This window comes from Eschrichtius robustus, chromosome 14, assembly GCF_028021215.1.
Source record: "Eschrichtius robustus isolate mEscRob2 chromosome 14, mEscRob2.pri, whole genome shotgun sequence".
Taxonomy (NCBI): domain Eukaryota; kingdom Metazoa; phylum Chordata; class Mammalia; order Artiodactyla; family Eschrichtiidae; genus Eschrichtius; species Eschrichtius robustus.
Genome location: NC_090837.1, coordinates 92,863,859 through 92,885,506, shown reverse-complemented (window position 1 = coordinate 92,885,506; position 21,648 = coordinate 92,863,859). Strand labels below are relative to the sequence as shown.

The following is a 21,648-nucleotide window of genomic DNA, read 5'->3' as shown; positions in this document are numbered from 1 at the left end:
ACACTCTCACAAATTCACAGGAAAGGACAGTCTGTGATTTTCCTCAGCAATCTATTTTGGTGTCTTTACAAAATAAGTCCTTTATAAAATAAATTCTTGTTCTCAATTTAATGTCTTCTTATTGCTTTTCTTTTTATAACACTTCCTTGCGATATAATTCATGTGGCATATCATTCACCAATTTAAAGAGTACATTTCAATGGCTTTTAATATATTCACAGACATGTGCAACCATCACAAGCAATTTTAGAACATGTTTATCATTTCATAAAAGAAACCCCTCACCCCTTAGCTATTACCACTCTATGCCCCAATGTTCCCCAAATCTAAGGAAGCACGAAATCACTTTCTGTCTCTATAGACTTGCCTATTCTGGACATTTCATATAAATGAGATCATATAATATGTGGTCTTTTGTGTCTGGCTTCTTTCACTCGGCATAGTGTTTCCAAGGTTCATCCATGTTATGACATGTCTCAGTCCTTCATTCCTTTTTTTAGCTATATAATGTTTTATTGTTATAGATATGATTTATCCATTCCATACACTCATTGTTTCTCTTTTCATGAATTGATGGACATTTGGGCTGTTTCTACCTTTCGGCTCTTATGAATAATGCTGCTGCAAACATTCATGTGCAAGCTTGAGTGAATACATATGTTTTCATTTGAGGGGGTATAATACCTAAAAGTAGAATTGCTGGGTCATATAGTAACTCTATATTTAACCTTTTGAGGAACTGTTGACTATTTTTCAAAGTTGCTGCAACATTTTACATTTCACCAGCAGCGTACTGTATAAGGGTTCTGATTTCTCCACACCCTCATGGAAACTTGTTATTCTCTGACCTTTTTTAAAAGTTTCAATTAATTTTTTTATTGAGGGAAAATTCACATAACATTAACATTTTAAAGTGTACAATTCAGTAGCATTTAGTACATTCACAATGTTGTGTGACCATCATTTTTATCTAGGCCCAAAACATCTTCATTACCCCCAAGAGAAGACTTTGTAGCCATTTATCAGTTAGTCCCTATTCCCCCCTCCCATCTTCAAGCCAGGAAGAGAGGCCTCACCAGAAACCAAATTTTCAGGCACCTTGATCTTGGACTTCTTGCCTCCAGAACTGTGTGAAAATAAATTTCTGTTGTTTAGGCCCCTCAGCCTGTAGCATTTTGTTATGTCAGCTTGAGCAGACTAACACACAGATAAATGGAATCACAAAATATGTGGACTTTTGTTACTTGCTTCTCTTACTTAATAGAACATTTTCAAAGTTCATCCATATTGTAGCATGTATCACTACTTCATGCCTTCTTGTGGCTGAATATTATTCAATTGTGTGGATATACTATATTTTGTTTATCCATTCCTCCATTTGACATGGGAGTTCTCTTCACCTTTGGCTATTGTAAATAGTGCTCCTATGAACACATGTGCAAGTATTTGCTTGAATACCTGTTTTCAATACTTTGGGGTATAAATCTAGGAGTAGAATTGTTGGGTCATATGTTGATTCTGTGTTTACCTTTTTCAAAAACTGCCAGAGTGTTTCCCACAGTGGCTGTACCATTTTGCACTTCCACCAGCAATGTATGTGGTTTCCAGTTTCTCCACATCCTTGCCAACAATGTTACTGCCCCCAATTTTGATTATAGGCATCCTAGAGGGTATGAAGTAGTATCTCATTCTGTTTTTTGATTTGCACTTCTTGGATGACTGATGATGTGTAGGATCGTTTCATTTGTTTATTGGCCATTTATACAACTTCTTTGAAGAACTATGTATTCATATCCTTTGTCCATGTTAAAATTGGGTTATTTGTCCTTTCATTGTGGAGTTGTAGAAGTTCTTTACATATTTTGGTTAATAGATCATTATTAGATATATGATTTACAAATATTTTCTTCCACTCTCAGGTTGTCTTTTCACTGTCTTGATAGTGTCCCTAGAAGCACAAAAGTTTTAAATTTTAATGATGTCTAATTTATCTATTTTTTTTGCTTGTGTTTTTGCTGTCACGTCTAAGAAACTGTTGCCTAATTCACACTCCTGAAGATTTATGCTTATGTTCTCATCTGAGAATTTTATAGTTTTAGCTCTTGTATTTAGGACTTTGATCTATTTTGAGTTAATTTTGTTAATGGTGTGAGGTATGAATCCAAATTCGTTGTTTTGCATGTGGGTATCCTGTCCCATTTGCAGAAAAAAATTATTCTTTCCTCATTGAATTGTCTTGGAACACCGATTGATAATCAATTGACCATATATGTGAATGATTATTTCTGGACTTTCAATTCTATTCCATTAGAGTATATGTCTGTTCTTATGTCAGTACCAAACATTCTTGAATACTGCAGCTTTGTAGTAAGTTTTGAAATTGGGAAGTATAAGTCCTTCAACTTTGCTCTTTTTGAGATTATTTTGGGGTCAGTCTGAGTTCCACGTGACTATTATTTTCATACGGATAAGGTTGTCAATTTTTACTAGAAAGGCAGTTGAGTATTTGATAGAAATTGCTATGAATCTGTAGCTCATTTCGGGAGTATTGCCATCTTAACAATAGTAAATCTTCCAATCAATGACACAGGTTGTCTTTCTATTTATTAGGTCTTCTTTAATTTCCTTCAATGATATTTTATAGTTTTCAGTATAGAAGTCTTACATTTATTGTCTTAAATTCATCTGTAAGTATTTTATTCTTTTTGATGTTATTGTAAATGGAATAATTTTTTCCTTTTCATTGTTTTAAATTGAAGTATAGCTGATTTACCATGTGCCAATCTCTGCTGTACAGCAGTAGAATAATTTTCTTAATTTTTGGATTGTTTATTGCTAGTATATAGATATAGAATTGATTTTGTATATTTATTTTGTATTCTCTAAACTTGCTAAGGTCTATTTTCATCTAATAGTTTCTTTGTGGATTCCTTAGGATTTTCTCTCTATAAGATCATGTCAACAGCAAACCGAAATAGATGTACTTTTCCTTTCTAATCTGGATGACTTTTCTTTTTCTTGCCCAATTACTCTAAATAAAACTTCCAGTACAATATTGAACAGAAATGGTGATAGCAGACATCCTTGTCTGCTTTGCCACATGTATAATTAAGACCCATATTTATTAAATTGTGCAAAAAAGGCATTGTTCAAATTTATGTTTCTTTGCTATTTGAAATGGAACATGAATATATCTTGGTTCCATCCTTCCATTTTAAAAGGGCATAAACTATTTATTAACTTTCTATCTTGGTATTGGGAAGATAAATTAGAATTTGACAATCCCCTTAAAAATTAAATATTATGTAAATTCATAGGACAAAGTTACGGGGCATGATTAGGAAAATTCATGAGAGGGAGATGAAACCTCAGGCCTCAACCATTTTTCCTTCTTAGAGATCAGAATTATTGATAAAGCGTGAGCTTTATTCTTAAATAAGGCAGGCTGGGGTCCAGGTGACTTTCCTGGAAGGCACACAGAATGTTTGCTGCCCTGGGGGACCGTGAATTACTTCTGCACATCTATTGGTTAGAGCCCTTTTGTTTAGGAATCCTGCTCGCATTGTCTTCATAAATAAATTAGTATCCCAATTAATATAAAAGTAGCCTGTAAAAGGATTGCCCCTTTGGGCCAATAAATTTCTTCTCCCTGAAAAATGAGGAAAAGGGGTCAGAGCACTGCTTTTTTTTTTTCTGGAAATTTCGCCTTGATATGGCTGTACAAATGGTTGTAAGGTTGTGACCTCCAATCATTGAAGCCTCCCTCGCTGAGAAGCAAGGTCGTTTCTGGGGCCCAGGACCCCTCTTATGAAGGGAGCTCCTACCCTGTGGTTATACCTGCAGGTAGCCCTGGGATATGGTCTGACATTGCATTTGACTCCTAGAAAGAGGATTATTTCAGTCCTTTTGGGCTACTATAACAAAATAGACTGGATGGTTTGTAAAAAACAAATTTATTTCTCACAGTTGTGGAGGCTGGAAAGCCCAAGATCAAGGCACCAGCAGATTCAGTATCTGGTGAGAACCTGCTTCCTGTTCGTAGGTGGTTTTTTCTTTTCTGTGTCCTCACATGGCAGAAGGGAGGAGGGAACTCTCTGGAGCCTCTTTTACAAAAGCAGAAATCCCACTCATGAGGACTCCACTCTCAGGACCCAATCACCTTCCAAAGGTCCCACTTCCTAATATTATCACAATGGGGATTAGATTTTAACATGAATTTTTTTTGGTGATGGATGGGGGCAAGACTTTCAGTCCATAGCAAAGAGGCATCCTGCACTTTGACAGCTGCTCAAATGTTTATTAGTTGTAACTACCTATTATGGAGGTCCTGGGATAAGTGCTTTCTCTGAGTTATCTCCTTTGGTCCTCAAACAGTCCTATCAGTAGGTACTATTATTAATCCCAATATCTACTTGCAGAAGTTGAGGTTATAGAGGCATCAGGTTGTTTTTCCCCCTACCCAAAATTCTTTCCCCCCATTTTCTGTTAATACCATCCTTTTCCTTAGTGGAAGTCTTCTGCCCACCTCCTTGTGACCCTAGCATAGTACCTTGTTATTAGATCTAGTTAAAATATCCTGCCCTACTGTTCAGAGAGTGTGAACAAGTAACCTAGGATCAGGTAATCCCATAATAATGATTCTGATGAAGTTCTTATCATGGATTTGATATCCAGATGTTGAGGGAGAAGGTTTCCTTTTCTCCTAGAGTCATTACATGGAAAGATGGAAGCCTGGATCACAAACCTCTCTCTCCCTACATTTGTGGAGAATTTTGCCAGTAATATAAGAGAATGAAACACACTGAGAGAAGCATAGCAAAGAGACTGAGAAAAAGAATCGTGATATTTTTGAGTCTCTGAGGCCAGATCCTTTTCTATAGTGAGATAATAAAAACTCATTTTTGCTTACTTGTTTGAGTTAGAGTTTTGTCATTTGCAACCATAAGCTTATCCACAATTATGCAGCTAAGGTTGCAAAGCTGGTTTTAAATCTCTGCCTGTCTGGCTCTAAAGTTTGTGCTCTATGCAATACTTTGGTTATACAGCTCTGAGCCAGATATTTCAAGTGAGTCAAGTAGCAGGAATAAAGTGTATGAAAGACTCAGGTTCACAACCGGTAGACCTACTGTACATAACCCCAAGTGTTAAAATTCATGTCCAAATTGTGAGGAGAGCAAAACTGCACGTCTCTTCGAGAAAACAAAATTAAGCATTTCTGTTTTTCTCCTAGAATAAATCACCATAGATAGTAGTCATATGATTCTTAGGAGGGCAACTGAATATTTCCTGTGTAAATATCTTCATCTAATCTGAATGATCTGATATAGCAGACTGAGGCAATGACTGATTTATGGGTATGACTGTAAGGTTGAAGAACAATTGAGAATTAAGTGGATCTCGGGAGTAATTAGTAGAATTTGACCTGTGCTCTGGGTCCACATGTGGTTCTCCATAATGTTGCATGGCTTGTGCTGATAAGCAGACCTCAACACATAAGATCTTCATCCTTCACCCCTTTCCTGATCCACATATGTATTGCCAGTTGAATGATTGCCATTTACCATCATGTAAAATTTGACGTGTATTTATTTTGTTTGTACTCAAATAAATATAACAAAAACTGTTGTAAGTACACATAGAAAATTACAAAGATACATACACATACCGTTCTCCATACACCTACACAGATATCTATTGTCCATTTTTTTCAAGTACTTGGGCATCACTTAAAATATTTGACCTTGAAGTTCAAAATTACAAAAGCCCCAGCTGTTGACTGGGATATAAAAAAGTAGACATTAATAACTAAAGTATATGCAACAAAGACAGCAGCCACCCTTCTAAATAGATCTTGGGTGAAATAGGAAATATCAAAACAGCAGTTTCAGGATGGTTGAGAATAATAATAGAATATTATAAATCTGAATTCATGATATATGATTGATGATTTTCTTAGGTGCAGATTCATGGACTTAAAATTCACTATAACTAGGGACTTCTCTGGTGGTGCAGTGGTTAGGAATCTGCCTGCCAATGCAGGGGACATGGGTTCGAGCCCTGGTCCGGGAAGATCCCACATGCTGCAGAGCAAATAAGCCCACGCGCCACAGCTACTGAGCCTGCGCTCTAGACCCCGTGAGCCACAACTACTGAAGCCCGTGCGCCTAGAGCCTGTGCTCCGCAACAAGAAAAGCCACCGCAATGAGAAGCCCGCGCACCGCAACAAAGAGTAGCCCCTGTTTGCCACAACTAGAGAAAGCCTGCATGCAGCAACGAAGACCCAACGCAGCCAATAAATAAATAAAAATTTAAAAAAAAATTCACTATAACTAAATAAGAAAGAATAAAAGTAAAGCAACAAAACCTTAAGCTCAAGAAGTTAGAAAAGGAATGGCAAAACAAACCTAAGGAAGGAAGGAGAAAGTAACTGATATTAAATAAAAGTACAGTTAATACATTAGAATATATATATATTTTTGACATGCAGGATCTTGGTTCCCCGACCAGGGATCGAACCCTTGCCCTTGCAGTGGAAGCACAGAGTCCTAACCACTGGGCCACCAGGGAAGTCCCTATGTATGTTTTTTTAACAGTAGAATTAATAAATTGAAGGTTGATATTTTGAGGAAAAATTTGCAAATCAATACTTAGTCTAATAGGAAAATGATGGATAACTGGTTTGCTTTGAATGTAATAAGCAGGACTTAATGATTTTTGTCTAATTAAAAAGCAATATATGCTCAACAATAAGTTAGAATAAAAGCAATGTAAACTATATCATTTCATAGTTTGATCCCCCATTTTACTTACAAAATGGCTGTTTTAAATTATTTTTCTCCCACAGTATCATCACCCCATACCCACCGACATCCTCAGTTTATTATCACCTAAGACTGTTCAACTTAGAAATATCATTGAAAAATTATTTCTCTTATTCCTCTGAACTGTTTTGTGCCTTTTGACCTTGACATTTCAAATCCACAGCTAAATCCTTCATACCTGTATAACTACAGATACTTCTCAGCTGGTATAAGTGCCTCCACACTTTCCGTTTTTTGGTCCATTTGGGACACTTATGCATCAGGAACTATTGTCCTAGGGTTGAGCAAGGCAGCCACTGTTACACTCTTGGCCAGGCAGGCTTAGGTATGGGCTGTCAGAGTCTTGGTTAAATATCCACAGTCTCTTTCTACCCCCGTCTGATTTCCTTCTGGTTTCTCCCATTAGCCACAGTCAACTGGATGCCTGAGGGCCAGGGAGCCTGGGTGGTGCAGCCTTTTCCTGTGTACAAGTCAGTTACCTGCAGAGGCTGGCAGAGTGGGGAGGAGCCACTGGAGGGCCAAATGGAGAACAACCAGCATGCTAGCTGCCCCTTCCCCTTCTTCTCTTCCTCCCAGAGGTAATCTGGCCACACACACACTTTCTCATTTTCCCTGACTTTGACAGACTCACTCTGAATTCTTGCCTTTGCATGTACTGTTTTCTTTGGCAGAAATTCCCTTACTCCATTTCTTTGCCTGGCAAACAAACTCCTACTTATCCCTCAAGCTCCAGCTCAAATGTTACCACTCTTTTACCTACACAGTTGTAGAGGCAGCAAAGTCCGAACAACGGGACAAAGAAACATAAGGTCGGGTCCTCAATCAGCCACTTATTAGCTGATGCGGGCCAGGTACTTCTCCGATTTTACGTAGTTTCCCCCCCCCCCCCTTTTTTTCTTTTGCAAAATAGGAATGGGAATTGCTGCCTTGACATCCTTTCTCCAGGGATGAAAAAATCCGTGAGATAAAATGTTCTCTAAAATGCAAATCGGGGCTTCCCTGGTGGCGCAGTGGTTGAGAATCTGCCTGCCAATGCAGGGGACACGGGTTCGAGCCCTGGTCTGGGAAGATCCCACATGCCGCGGAGCAACTGGGCCCGTGAGCCACAATTACTGAGCCTGCGCGTCTGGAGCCTGTGCTCCGCAACAAGAGAGGCCGCGATAGTGAGAGGCCCGCGCACCGCGATGAAGAGTGGCCCCCGCTTGCCACAACTAGAGAAAGCCCTCGCACAGAAACGAAGACCCAACACAGCCATAAATAAAAATAAATTAAAAAAAAAAAAAGTAAAATGCAAATCACTTTACAAATATAGTTTTGTTGTGGTTGCTCTTACCATTGCTTAGATTTTTTTCTATTAGTTCAGACCGATCACAGTGCAAAAGGCAACTTTAGTGGCATTCACATACGAATTCAAATTCCTACTCACCCCCTTTTCTTTCTACAGCCCCCTTTTTCTCTCCTGTTCAGTTATTCCCCCCCGCCGCCGCTCTCATTTCTTTTTCGGCTTGTTTACTCTGAACCCAGGTATCCAAGGTCATTGCTTGATTGTGCAGGTGCATCTCACAGTTAAAGAGGTTAAGTCATTTAGTAACGGCAGGGAGGTAGGGGTGGAACGGGGTAGGTCATCCTAACAAAACGCTGCACTCTAAGTTGTAAAGTTCTGGGAGGTGAGAATTCAGACTGGCAGGGTCATAAACGAACCCCTCGCGGAGGGAAGGTACAGGGCCGACTTGGGCTTCTGCGCGAGCCTCTGCAGCCCGCGCCGCAGCCCGCGCTTGGACGCCGGAACCCCAGGCAGGCGGGCGCGGTGGCGGGTCCGGAATTCCGGGAGGAGCACGAACGGGCGAAGACTACAACTCCCGACGTGCACGGCGGCCAAAACGCGTTCTATCCCTGCTTGACTTCTCATTCTTTCCAGTTCTTACGACGGAGTCCGGTGTCTAGGAACTGCATAGTAGTCACTATAGCGAGACTGTAAGCTTCTCTGTTGGCGCGGGGACCGGAACAGCTCACGGAATGCCTCTCACTCTTTGGGTCCTTCGCTCAGGCGTTGAGGAACTCGCTTTCGGACCGGCCGGGTTTCTAGGGGGACAGTAATTGTGGTAGGACGCTGTGGCGCGGCAGTTTAATTCTCCGGCGGCGGCTGATTGAGCGGGACGAGATGGTCCTGACGGGGCTCATCAGGAAACTGGGTAACAGTCTGAGTTGCCCCTCTCCCGGGTCGCCCATCCGTCGTGGCCGCTTGCTGAGAATGGCGGTGTCACGTTTCCGAGGTCGGGCCACCCCGCGACGGCTTCCTGTCTCGTCCGGGCTTCGGCAGGGCAGCCCCCGGGGGCCCACCTCGGACTTTGTGTAATCTCCGCAGTTCGCGTCGTGAACGCACCAGCGTCCTGCGTGTGGAAAAAACTGGTTTCTTTATTTCCTTCTTCACCCCGCTCCCGCCCCCAGCGTAGATAACGAAGTTTTAGGGTACATTCCCTGTGGGCGTCTCTTTGGAGTCGGGAAATAGCTCTGTGCTGTCTTCTTTGACAGGTCATCAGCTGGCCGAGATCAGGGCACGCGCTCTCAAGAATATTCTCTGCAAGATTGAGCACAGTTTAATCTGCTGTGCTGATCTGGTTCAGGAGAGGCTCCTCTTTCTCCATTTGCTGGAATGGTTCAATTTCCCGTCCGTTCCAATGAAAGAAGAGGTTCTGAGTCTGTTGAACAGCTTGGTTAAGGTAGGATCATTTTGAAATAAAATAATCAAACAAGTGAGTATTGCGTAGTCATTTAATTGTAGCATTTGTTGAAAATTTAAATTATTAAAATTTTAAAAAACAGCTGTGAATGTTGAATTTTAATTCATTTGGGTATATAATGAATGCTCCATCCTCCTTTTCTCTGATTTGTGATGTTGAATCTCACATTGTCTCTGCTGTGTTCTGAAGTAACACAGTTTCTGAGTTCAGGTATGTTCTGATTTGGGGGATCGTCTTTGGAGGTTAATACTTGTCATTCTGTTTTCCATTATGGTTCTGTTATTTACATGTTAAAATGAGATGTCTTTGTGTAAAAGAGAACACATTTAAAGATAAAATTACAGACCATGATACTAAACGGCACAAGTGTGTTAAATTGTTTTTCCCATATCTGTTTTTCAGATTTATGTTTCTCAGTCTGTCTTGAGAGTAGTTAGTTGTCAGGGTCAAATATCAAAGTGGCAGGTTTAACTTTTCCAAACTGTAAATCACTATGCAGTTGTAGGGGATACTTATTACTTTGGCATCCTTTGAGTGATTGGAGATAGAAGAGGATACAGTGAGTGTCAGTGAAGAGAAGTAACCAATTTAATAAGTAAAAGTAGGAATGGATAGTGTGCATTTCTAGTGTTCAGTGTCTGGGCTTTTCTCTCATAAGTGTTATTAAATGTTTTACGTACGTCTCTGTAAATCTGCGTCTTATGTATATCACCGCAAAAATTATGTTTTAAAAAGGAACATCTGGTATACCAAAAATAATGTCATGTTTTGACTGCTGTAAAATAAAGTCTAGAGATTTTGGTATTTATAGTTGTTCTCAAGACACTCCTTTTCTTATTTCAGTATCCCCCAGCAGTCCAGCATTTGGTTGACCTTGGTGCAGTCGAATTCTTATCTAAACTTCGTTCTAATGTGGAGCCGAATCTACAGGCTGAAATTGATGGCATTCTGGATGGACTTTTTATTCTTCCTTCAGAAGTTCCTGAACTATATTCTGCATCTTACCAAACCAGTCAAACTGGTAACTCTTTGGAATCACTCTTATGAAATCAATCAGTCAATCAATCTGTTAAAATATAATATATTGGTTCTAATGGTTAATTCTAAGGAAAGGAACCTTAGATTAAAAAAACAAACAATCCTCCTCCTCTCCCCCCTGCAACTCTTATTTTTCTTATGTTAACTTACATGAATTTGATCTTAATTCCCCTCCTCTGATGTTACAGAGAGGAGAGTACTTGCGTGTTTTTGTTTTGGTCACGGGGCATAAAAGATGAAGTGACTTTCTTTTTTTGAGGCTAGTTTGACAGATTATTTTTTTAGCAATAACAACAGATTTTCATTGAGCACTCATTACTATGTGCCAGACGTTGTTTTATATATTTTACACTTGCGTTTTGGGGGCTGTGTTCCTCATATAGGGAGGATGTCTGCCCTGCTCATGATTTTGTTACGGGGTCCAATCAAAATGAGCTGCACATGGTATACTGGCTAAAATCAGAGTCAAAGGGACATGGATTTAAGTCCCAGTTCTGCCACTAGTTGGGTGACCTTGGCTAAGGTACTTAATCCCTCCAGGCTTTAGTTTTCTCATCCAAAAATTGGTACAATCAGCAAGAACATCTTACAGGATTTTTGTGAGGATTAAGTGGGGCAATGTCTGGACGGTGCTTAGCGTAGGGCCCGGCGTATATTAAGCACAGAATCCTTGTCTGCTACAGTTACTTGTTGTTCTTGTTATTACTTGATGTCCAGCATAGTGCCTTGCTCATGGAAAGCATTTAAATTGATTTGAAGGAAAGAAAATGCTCTTGAAATTTATATGATTGAGTAGTAAAAGTATAAAAAACTGTGTTCTTGCTCATTTAATCTGTTAGACCCTATTCTTCTCTGTGCCAGTGCTGTACTGCCACTGCTGTGACCCTCGGTCCTGTTGTTAACAGGAACAACAATAGCAGCTGCCATTTACTGAGTTCTTGTGTGATTGTGATTTTTAACAGTGTATTTTACAATTTCTGTCTAAGCCATAACAAATAAAGTAGAATCTTAAATCATGAATTTTCAACCTAGTTCCTTGCAGGTGAGTTTAGAGGTATGGTCTAGGGCTAATTTTTAGTTTTCTGTATTAACATTAGAACTACTGGCATGAAAACTTCAAACAGAAAATTACAAAATTTGGTTTTAGCCTTTTCTTCATTCTCAATCTCATCACAGCTGAAGTGCTGAATATGTAATCATGTATGATAGGGGATCGTCAGAGTTATTGAAAGATAGTGTCTGACTCTTGCTTTTGACAACTTTTTCTTAAAAAACATGAAAATTGAAGTGATCAGGAAATATGTAGAGTAAGGGAGAGGAGAGAGATGGACTAAGAAGCTGAGATGAACAGTTCTTGAATAAATACCTGGTAACAGATTCTTTATGTACATTGTGGATGTTTTCATTCTAAGAAATAATTGTAGTTACATAACGGTAAAAGAGAGAGAAAAAAAACCCTCAATTCGAAATTGACTCGGCATCCACGTTTTTTTCCTCTTTAGGAGGACAGATTATTCAGAGAACCATAACTGGATTATTTTTTTAGTTTTTAAAGTGATTCAAAAACTTAAGATAAACTGTTTATATTTGAAAAGAGCAAGTTTCACGTTCAGCAAATAATGCATCAGTAACACAGTAATATATATTTTCTTTTCAGAATTGCCACAGCAACCTGAAACCTTAACGGGATATTTTCCTCAAGACAAAAGTACTTTCCAGCAGATGGAAGTGCCTCCAAGACCTGTGGGTGTGTATCTACAGGGATGTAGGTCCTGTCTACCTGGGAAATTGGAAATTAATGTACTTTCCCTCGTTGTTGTGAAGACATATTGTGGTCAGACTTAAATGGTTAAGCACCAAACTGAGTGTTTCTTCCCTCAAGTTAGGTTAGGATATAGAGTCTAAATGGTGAAACTTTATGTTATTCTAAGTGCCTTTGACCAGCTCTCTAGGCAGTGGTAACGGTGGCCATGGTGCTTGGTGCTTATCGAGCCGGGAGTCTTTGTCAAGAGCTGAGCGGTGCACTGTACACGCCACCTCATTAATTCTCCAGCTCACTAAGCGGTGCTGTCGACCCAGTGACTCAAGCCAGAGGCTCAGGATCAAATTTGTTTCCTCATTTATCTTTATTCCAACATTCAGTTGACTGAAGAGTTCTGATTTAGAGCCTCTCTCGGGAATCTCATCCAGGTCTTTTTGCGTCTGGTCTCTGGTCGGTCATATGATGCCTCCTCAAAGAGACCTTCCCGAGGACTCTAGCCAGTGATCACTTTTTATCTACATTTGGTTTTCTTCCTATATGTATTTATTAAATTATGTATTCATTTATTTTCTGTTTGTCTCCCTCATTATAAACTTAATGACAGCTGCAAATAGTGCTTTATCCTGTGTGGGTGTGGGGAACAGTGCCAGAAATAGGCACTGTTAGGCACTCAGTATGTATTTCTTGAATGAATGAATGAATCTTCATGGAGTCCCAGTGAGGTTGATATTGTTATTAACCCCATCTTACTGATGAGAACCCTGGGGCTTAGAAAGGATAAAACCTTTGTACTAGGTGACACAGTTAGGGCATGGTTAAGTAAGCATGTACTTCACCTCTTACTGCCTGCATAGTTGAAATGAAAAGGCTGCTTCCAAGGATATATCTGCGGACGTCAGGCATCCAATTTAACTCAGTTTGGAAGCCCTCTGTTATAAAAACGATTTTGTAGAAACTCTCAGGTTGAGTACAGCATAAGAAAGAACAGAAAACTTGTTCAGCTGTTAAAATACTTTACCTTTCCTTTCTGGAAAAGTTTTGTTAGGGTTATAGGGAGCTTTGGTTTTGACATGGTAGTTCTTTGTGTTTGTGGCTGAGAGGCTTAACTGAGTGACAACGAGGGGCAGCTGAAGGGAGACATCTGAAGGGAGTGTCTCCAGGGCTGGGAATCATGGGTATTTGAGTGAAGCGGTTGAAACATTCAGGAAGATTGAGATGGTAACATATTTTTATGTGAGTTGCAGTTTGTGGATTGATGGTGTGGCTTATTTTGGACACATCTTTATGTGTGCAGTATAAGCCTGTCCTTCCCTCCACCCACCTCTTGTTTTTCCCTTAGAAAGTAAACCCTGCTTTTATGTTAGCACTTTTGAAGGAAGCAACTGCTATGTTTGAGAATTTAATAATACTATTATCTGAATTTAACAATTCCATGCTCTTTTCAGAGCATTTGGCAGAAAGACTATTGGCCATTTGGAAGGGCTTATGTGTTGCCACCTTAACCCGTACACCATGTGTTTAAAAATAATTTGAAGGAGGGTAATATGAAATTGCGCTCGGTTTCTCGGATCTCTTTTAATCTTGTCTGAGCACTGATATTTGATCTTTAATCTTATGGTCTTCAAGTCATCTTCAAAGAGGTTTAAATATCTAACACGATTTAGGATATTTGAACATGACTAATTAAATACAGTATATGATTACATTTATATCATTTTTAATTTCTACAGTTAGAGATCTCCAAATGCCAGTTCCTTTTTTGTTTATGCTCTATGTTCTGGTTAGCCACATGGTGAAATAGAAAATTTAATTGATGCTCTAAATGTCATTCAATATTGGTTTGTGTTTAATGCCCTTCTAATAATAATATATGAGTTCTGTTTAAATTATGAAAAGAGATCTCTGTTATTTATTCTGTGAGGGAACAAATTTGCAGCTGATCTTTTTGGTATATTTTAGGGTACTGTAAACTGTGACTTTATTTGAGGACTTGTTTTAAAGGTGAAGCCTTATTCTGAACATTGTGAATCTGTCAACATTGTCTCCTTTGATGCCTTAAGTTTTGCTCTTCCATTAGCAGCAAATCCGACCGCGAAGTGTTTGAAGTTTTCTACCTTCCCTTGGCTCCCCCTGACCACAGCTGATAGGCATGTTCTCTCCTCTAATGAAAGGTACGGTACCTGATGTATTTCAGGTGTTTTGGCTTTTGGTATTGATATTTATAGCCATGAAGTCTGAGAGTTATTACTGTACATTTTCATCAGGAAAAAAGATACTGAGTGGCTGTGATAGGTAGCAATGGGAATATATGAATGATTTTCTGTATTTCAAAAAACAAGCCAGAAAGTTCCTATTTGCCTTTAATCAGGCTTCACATCAAGTTTCTTTTTTGTGCTTGGAATCCTGTGCACTCCTTGGTGATACGAGTCATCTCTTACTGACCAGATTGCCTTGGCCATTGCTTAGGCCCTTGGTGAATAAAAATGGAGAAATTAAGCATAAATGCAGTCTTTTTAGTAGACAGTATATTTCAAAACATGGACTCTGTTAGGAGAAGGTTGGGGACCACTGATCTGATCTGATGTATTGGATTTTATTTGGTCATCACCCCCAAAAGTAGATAGCAAATATCTAGAAGTTTGGAGACTGTTTTCATGTCTAGTTTCACTTTTTGCTGAAACGTAATTTCAGTGAATGCCACATCAAATGAGTTGTCTGCCTTTTTTTGGTGAGAATCTGAAAAATAAAGGCCAACTTCTAGAGTTAGGGCCCAATACAGGGGGATGCTATTAAATGACTTTTGATGATGGCCCTTTTTACTGATGGGCCTCAGTAGATTCTCTTGGAGTAACATATTGAAGAGGTAGCATGCACACGGGGATGGGGCAGGGGTGGTGCTGATCTGTCAGTTCTGAGTCGGTTGCTAAGGAGGAGGTATGGTCTCTAGTGGGCACCTGTGGCTGGTGAACTGTGGGTGGAGTGGAGCTGGGCTGAGAGCAGGTTTGGTTTCTTGGGGTGAGAGGTGAACAACTGCCACACCCCTAGGAGGGCAGATATTGTCAGAGAAGTTGAGAGGTGTCCTCTCCATGAGGTAAGAGAGGGGCACCAGCTTCATTCCCCTCGAGTAGGGAAGAGCAGTAAGGAATCTAATTCCTGGAATTTAACTCTGTACTTAAGTACATAAGTACTCTGTACTTGTAATCTCCTCTGTCTTATTTCCTGATTCACTTAGCAGATTTCACTGATCTCCTTTCGTGGCACTGTGATAGTCTTTGGGTATACAGTGGGGGATACTGTGTAGTCCCTGCTCTTGAGGAGGGTCTAGTGGGGCTACGAAGTCAACAGGCAGTTACCGTAGCACAGATTATGGGCACATGAAAGAACACACCTACCCCAGGGTTGTTCACTGATTAGGGAGGAGATTTGGGAAGGCTTCCCAGGGCAAGATGTCTTGGCTGAGACCTGAAGGATTGTGAATAGGTTACTTAGAATCTGGTATAGGTAAATTCTTTTTAAAAATAAATAATACTGTATTTTGTATATTTTGTAGCTCTTTAAGAAGTAGTAACCACACTTTAATCTGGAACACTTGTGAACTGTTGAAAGATGTTATCATGCAAGATTTTCCTGCTGAGATTTTCCTTCAAAGGCCAAAAATTGTTCAGGTGCGTTTCCTCTGTAATAGTTTTAGATTTTGAAACAGGGAACTTTTTGCAGTGAAACACATTTTGCAAAGTAGGAGTCCTTGGGAAGGAAATTTGCACTACCATATTTAAATAATGAAGTATTTGGTTATTTAGACCACTTACTCTTTAACTTACTTAGATGGTGGTGGTTCTCGTGATAGGAAGTAGTCTCATTTGACACATGCAGTCCAGTTTGATGACCTTGAGCTTACCGTTTATGGATCACGTGGGGAGACTAGACCTGGGAAGCTGAGGTTGGGCAGCAGTGACCGGTCTTAATAGTTAGAATTGCATCACTTTGGGTATCCAGGTGTTTAAGGCACGGTGCTGGCTGCTGTGGAAATGTGGCAGAGGTGAGCAATGTAGGTGGATTCTTTGCAGTGCAGTTTATTGCATACGTGTACAGTAGAGAGCCTGGGATCCCGGGCTGGGATTGTGGTGTGTCCACGGCATCTGGTAAGGCTTGGTACCCTTGCTGCGCAGTCACGGGGCTGAGATGGGTGCCAGTGAGTGGCAGCTATTACTTCATACTGTCCCAGCTGTGAGTGATAGCAGAGGGAAAGCTGTAAATTATCAAAACATGCAAAATGATTTAGTTGTTTGAGATGTAAAAGGCTTGTTTTGGTTTTTAAAAAGTACCGTGTAACTTAATGTCCTGAATGGGGAATAATTCCTGTGTTCTTCACGATAGGTACTCAACTAACAGTTCAGATATGAGAAACGCTGACTGTTGTATTTAAATTTTATCTTACTTTGACCCATCTTCCTGCATTATGCCAAGTCATTTTTGCCTGTTTCTGTTTCTTATGTTTTATTAATATTTGCACCTTATCTTAATTGCTTTGACTGTTCATTTAACCTCACTTAAACTCCACATCCTTCTTTGAAAGTCGAGCACTTTTTTCCCTCCATCATTTTCATCGCTCTTCTTTATTTCAGAGCCTTTTATCTCTGTTGAAACTGGCCTTTGGAGGAGATGGAAAACATCGCCTGGCGTTGCAATCAGTGTCCTGCTTGCAGCAGCTGTGCACGTATTTAAGAAACAGACTTAACTTTCACCGAGATCCAAGTTTTTTCTCTAGTAAACAAGGTATTTATGTTTATATATTCCTTGGTCACTGGTGGTATTTGTAGTTCTTCCAAGAACTCCCCATTATATTTACTGTCAGGGTTATTGTGTATACATTTTCACAACATAAATTCCCCATTCCTAAATGTAATCAAATTATAATCTTTGAAAACAAACTGTATGAATGACAGAAGCACTCCTGATCCCATCCTCTTTTTTTTTGATAAGAGACATTTGCAAGGTGTTTTTCTCCCACATATGCTGAGTGTTGTTGGGAGCTAAGGACCAGGATTCTGAGTCCAGCTATTCATGTGGGACTTTGGGCATTTTAGCAAGTTATATGTTGTGTTAAGAAATTGTTTGGTTTGAAAAATACCTATTTGTATTTTATGAAAACTATTTTTTTTTTTAAATTTTTATTTATTATTTATTTATTATTTATTTTTGGCTGTGTTGGGTCTTCATTTCTGTGCGAGGGCTTTCTCTCGTTGGGGCAAGCGGGGGCCACTCTTCATCGCAGTGCGCGGGCCTCTCACTATCGCGGCCTCTCTTGTTGCGGAGCACAGGCTCCAGACACGCAGGCTCAGTAGTTGTGGCTCACGGGCCTAGTTGCTCCGCGGCATGTGGGATCTTCCCAGACCAGGGCTCGAACCCGTGTCCCCTGAATTGGCAGGCAGATTCTCAACCACTGCGCCACCAGGGAAGCCCTATGAAAACTATTTTTATGCAACTTGTGATGTAGGCAGATATTATATGATAGCTTTTCAGGGAAAAAGCACCACTTAATGGCCAAATAGAGTACTAGGCTGGCCTTGTCAAACTAGCATTTACAATTTAGGATTTCTATGCAATTATATAATACAATATATATTGAAAGTCGAATATTAAATTACAGTGATTTGTCATCCTGCTTCATAGTTCAGCCCTATTTTGTTGAGAGTTTTACTGATCCTGTGCTACTTGAATACTTATCCTTTATGTTAGCTTTATTATAGACCTCAGGGGGCATGGGGTTTCCTCATTAACATTCTTGAGAGCTTGTGGGTACCCCATATTTCATCAGAAAAAGAGTTATAATGTGGGTAAAAATAGTGGATAAATCAGAAGACTTATTCATGTATTAAATAAATATTTATTTATCACCTACTCTGTGCCAACCGATACTCTAAGGGGTATAACACTGAACAAAACAGATAAGGTCCCCGCCTCTATGAGCTTGTATTGTAGAAGGTTGGGACAGGTAGTAAACAAACAAGTTTTTAGATATGAAGTGCTCAAAGGGAATTAGAGGGGTGATGTGACAGAATGTGACCGGAGATGTGGCTTTCTCGGACAGGATGGTCAGGGAAGGGATCTGACAGGAGGCGAGCTGAAGGGTGGGAAGGGACCTCTGCTTGAAGAGCGGCAGGGAGAGTGTTGCAGGGAGGTCAGAGGTCTCAGCCCTGAGGGCCACACGCTTGAGGAACGAAAATCAGGCTGGTGTGAGGGGAGCGTAGTGAGCGGGTTGGGGGTACAGAGAGGGGAATGGGGTGAGGTCGGAGAGGTGGCCCGGGGCCAGGGTGCAATGGCCCTGGCAGACCTTTGTAAGGATTTGGTCAGTATATTCCCAGTATTGTGCGAGCCTCACCATCATCTGTTTCCAGACCTTTGTCATCATCCTAAGTGGAAGCTCTGTAACCATTAAGCAGCGCTCCCCATTTCCCCTTCCCTCTGCAGCCCCCGGTAATCTCTCGTCTATTTTCTGTCTAGGGACCTAGACAGAGAGTGGGATTGTACAGTATTCATCTGGCTTATCTCACTTAGCGTAATGTTTTCAAAGTTCACCTATGTTGTAGCACGTGTCAGAACTTCATTTTTACGGCCGAATGACGTTCCACTGTATGTACACGCCACATTGTATTTATGTATTCTGCTGTTGGTGGACGTGGGGCTTGTTCTCGCTTTTTGACTGTTACGAGTGATGCTGCAGTGAACGCTGGCATATCCGTTCGAGCCTCTGCTATCGATTCTTTGGGTGCATACCAGAGCAGAACCGCTGGGCCATATGTTGATTCTACGTTTAGCTTTCTGAGGGACCGCCAAACGTGTCCCACGGCGGCTGCGCCGTTTGACATTCCCACCAGCAGCGTGTGAGGCTTCCAGTTTCGCCACAGCCTCGCCAAAACTTTTTTCTTTTTCTTTCTTTTTTGTAACCGTAGTCCTCCTAGTAGGTGTGAGGTGGTATCTCGTTGTGATTTTGATTTGCATTTCCCTAATGACTACTGATTCTCTAGTGACTTTTCATGTGTTTACTGGCCATTCGTATATCTTTGGAGAAATGTCTATTAAAGTTTTTTGCCCGTTGTTAAATTGGGATGGTTGACTTCTTGTTTTTCATTGTTGAGTTTTGGGAGTTATTTATATATCCTGGATACTAAATCCTTATCAGGTATATGATTTGCAGATATTTTCTCCCATTCTGTAGGTTGTTACTTTGTTTTTTTTTTTTTTTAAAGATCTATTTATTATTTATTTACTTTATTTATCTTTGGGTGTGTCAGGTCTTCGGCGAGGCACACGGGATCTTCGTTGAGGCATGCGGGATCTTTTGTTGTGGTGCGCAGGCTTCTCTTTAGTTGTGGCGTGCAGGTTTTCTCTCTCTAGCAGTGGTGCGTGGGCTCCAGGGCCCGTGGGCTCTGTAGTTTGTGGCACACAGGCTCTCTAGTTGAGGCGCGCGAGCTCAGTAGTCGTGGCGTGTGGCTTAGTTTCCCCACGGCATGTGGGATCTTAGCTCCTGGACTAGGGGTCGAACCTGCGTCCCCTGCATTGTAAGGCAGATTCTTTACCACTGGGCCACCAGGGAAATCCCGGTTGTTACTTTCTTGTTAATGTCCTTTGATGCATGAAAGTTTTAAATTTTGTTGAAGTCCAGTTTATCTCTGTTTTCTTTGGTTGTTTGTGTTTTTGGTGTCATATCTAAAAATTCATTGCCAAATACAAGGTCGTGAGGATCCACCCCTATGTTTTCCGCTAAGAGCTTTATGGTTTTAACTCATATTTAGGTTGTCGATCCATTTTGAGTTAATTTTTGCACAAGGTTTGAGGTAGGGTCTCTGGTAGTGTTTTAAGCGGGAGAGTGCATGATTCGGTCTCTAATGTTGTAAGTGAACACTGTTGGCTGAAAGGTTCCGTGTAATCAGGTCAATTAGACATGAACCTAAATGTGCTAAGGGAGTATTGCAGAAAAGGTTGACTTTTACTTTTACCTCATAGAAGCATTTCTGCTATCTTAATTTTGTTAATTTTTTTTTTCTGAAGAATGACAAGAACTACATAATCAGTAATCTGTCTCTACCAAGGAATACTTTTATTCTTTTTTTTTCCCCCCAGATACAGTTTCCCAAAATTCTTCTCTGTCTTATTGTCATGAAGCAAGAGTCACTCATCATTCCCAGAATCCTTCTCCAGGAAGCAGCAGCCCTCGGCCTTCTGTGGTGGGACGCACAGGCCAGCGACCCAGAGGAGACGGCCAGGATTGGGACGCCGTGTCTTCCAGGTGACTGTAGGAAAGCCAGGTTAACTTGTGTGTGTGTTTCAGTTTTAGAGGGAGATTGTTGTTTTGCTCTTTCGTCTTTTCTTTTGAAACATTAACACAGGTGTTGGCCTTGTGTTAAACCAGTGACTTTCATACTTTTTTGACCATGATCCCCAGTAAGAAATAAGTATTATACTACAACTCGGTACTCAGTACACAGACATATACTCTGTGTATGTGTGCGTGTGCATCTGTGTGTGTCCACTGAAACAACATGTTCACAAAATTGTTCTCTCATTCTGTGTTACACAGTGCATTTCTATTTCATCAAAAAAATGGTGATTCTGACCCACTAAATTGTTTTTAGCAGCCACAAATGGAGTGTGATCTAGTTTAAAAGCATAGTTTTAAATGTTAGATACTTTTTGATAACATTTTAAGCCCATTTTTGTAAGTTTAATCATAATTTAAATGCGTTGGTGTTTACTATTAAAGGGAATGATTGGAGAATCTATAAAACAAAGTCCCCTTCAAGGTGCACAGTTTATGGTATTTTATTTGTTAGTGTAAAGAAAGATTTTTATATATCTAGTTTTCTTAAAGGGATTGGCATGGTACTTGTGTGTTACCTCATCCTTAGGCTACAAGCATCTTAAAACCTCTTCTTTTAAAAAATTTATTTATTTTATTTTTATTTATTTTTGGCCGTGTTGGGTCTTCATTGCTGTGCGTGGGCTTTCTCTTGTTGCGGCCAGTGGGGGCTACTTTTTGTTGTGGTGTGCGGGCTTCTCATTGCGGTGGCTTCTCTTGTTCTGGAGCATGGGCTCTAGTTGCGTGGGCTTCAGTAGTTGTGGCACACAGGCTCAGTAGTTGTGGCGCACGGGCTTTGTTGCTCCGCGGCATGTGGGATCTTCTCGGACCAGGGGTCGAACCCACGTCCCCTGCGTTGGCAGGCAGATCCTTAACCACTGCGTCACCAGAGAAGCTCTTAAAAAGCTCTTTTTAAGTCTTTTCTTT

General features: G+C 40.4%; 1 protein-coding gene across 4 annotated transcripts in view; it reads left to right on the top strand.

Moving 5' to 3' along the window:
* The first annotated feature begins 8,966 nt into the window (after window positions 1-8,966).
* The window catches only part of RTTN (rotatin), a 170,903-nt gene continuing 158,221 nt past the window's right edge, over window positions 8,967-21,648 (top strand). For 3 of the 4 annotated variants that reach the window (XM_068563430.1, XM_068563432.1, XM_068563429.1), the window contains exons 1-8: window positions 8,967-9,013; window positions 9,354-9,541; window positions 10,406-10,583; window positions 12,258-12,347; window positions 14,440-14,533; window positions 15,913-16,027; window positions 16,988-17,138; window positions 20,487-20,652. In XM_068563430.1, the coding sequence (XP_068419531.1) occupies window positions 8,983-9,013; window positions 9,354-9,541; window positions 10,406-10,583; window positions 12,258-12,347; window positions 14,440-14,533; window positions 15,913-16,027; window positions 16,988-17,138; window positions 20,487-20,652 (1,013 nt within the window). In that variant the 5' untranslated portion in view covers window positions 8,967-8,982. The remainder of the gene's footprint in view (window positions 9,014-9,353; window positions 9,542-10,405; window positions 10,584-12,257; window positions 12,348-14,439; window positions 14,534-15,912; window positions 16,028-16,987; window positions 17,139-20,486; window positions 20,653-21,648) is intronic. The other variant, XM_068563431.1, reaches the window with a different exon arrangement.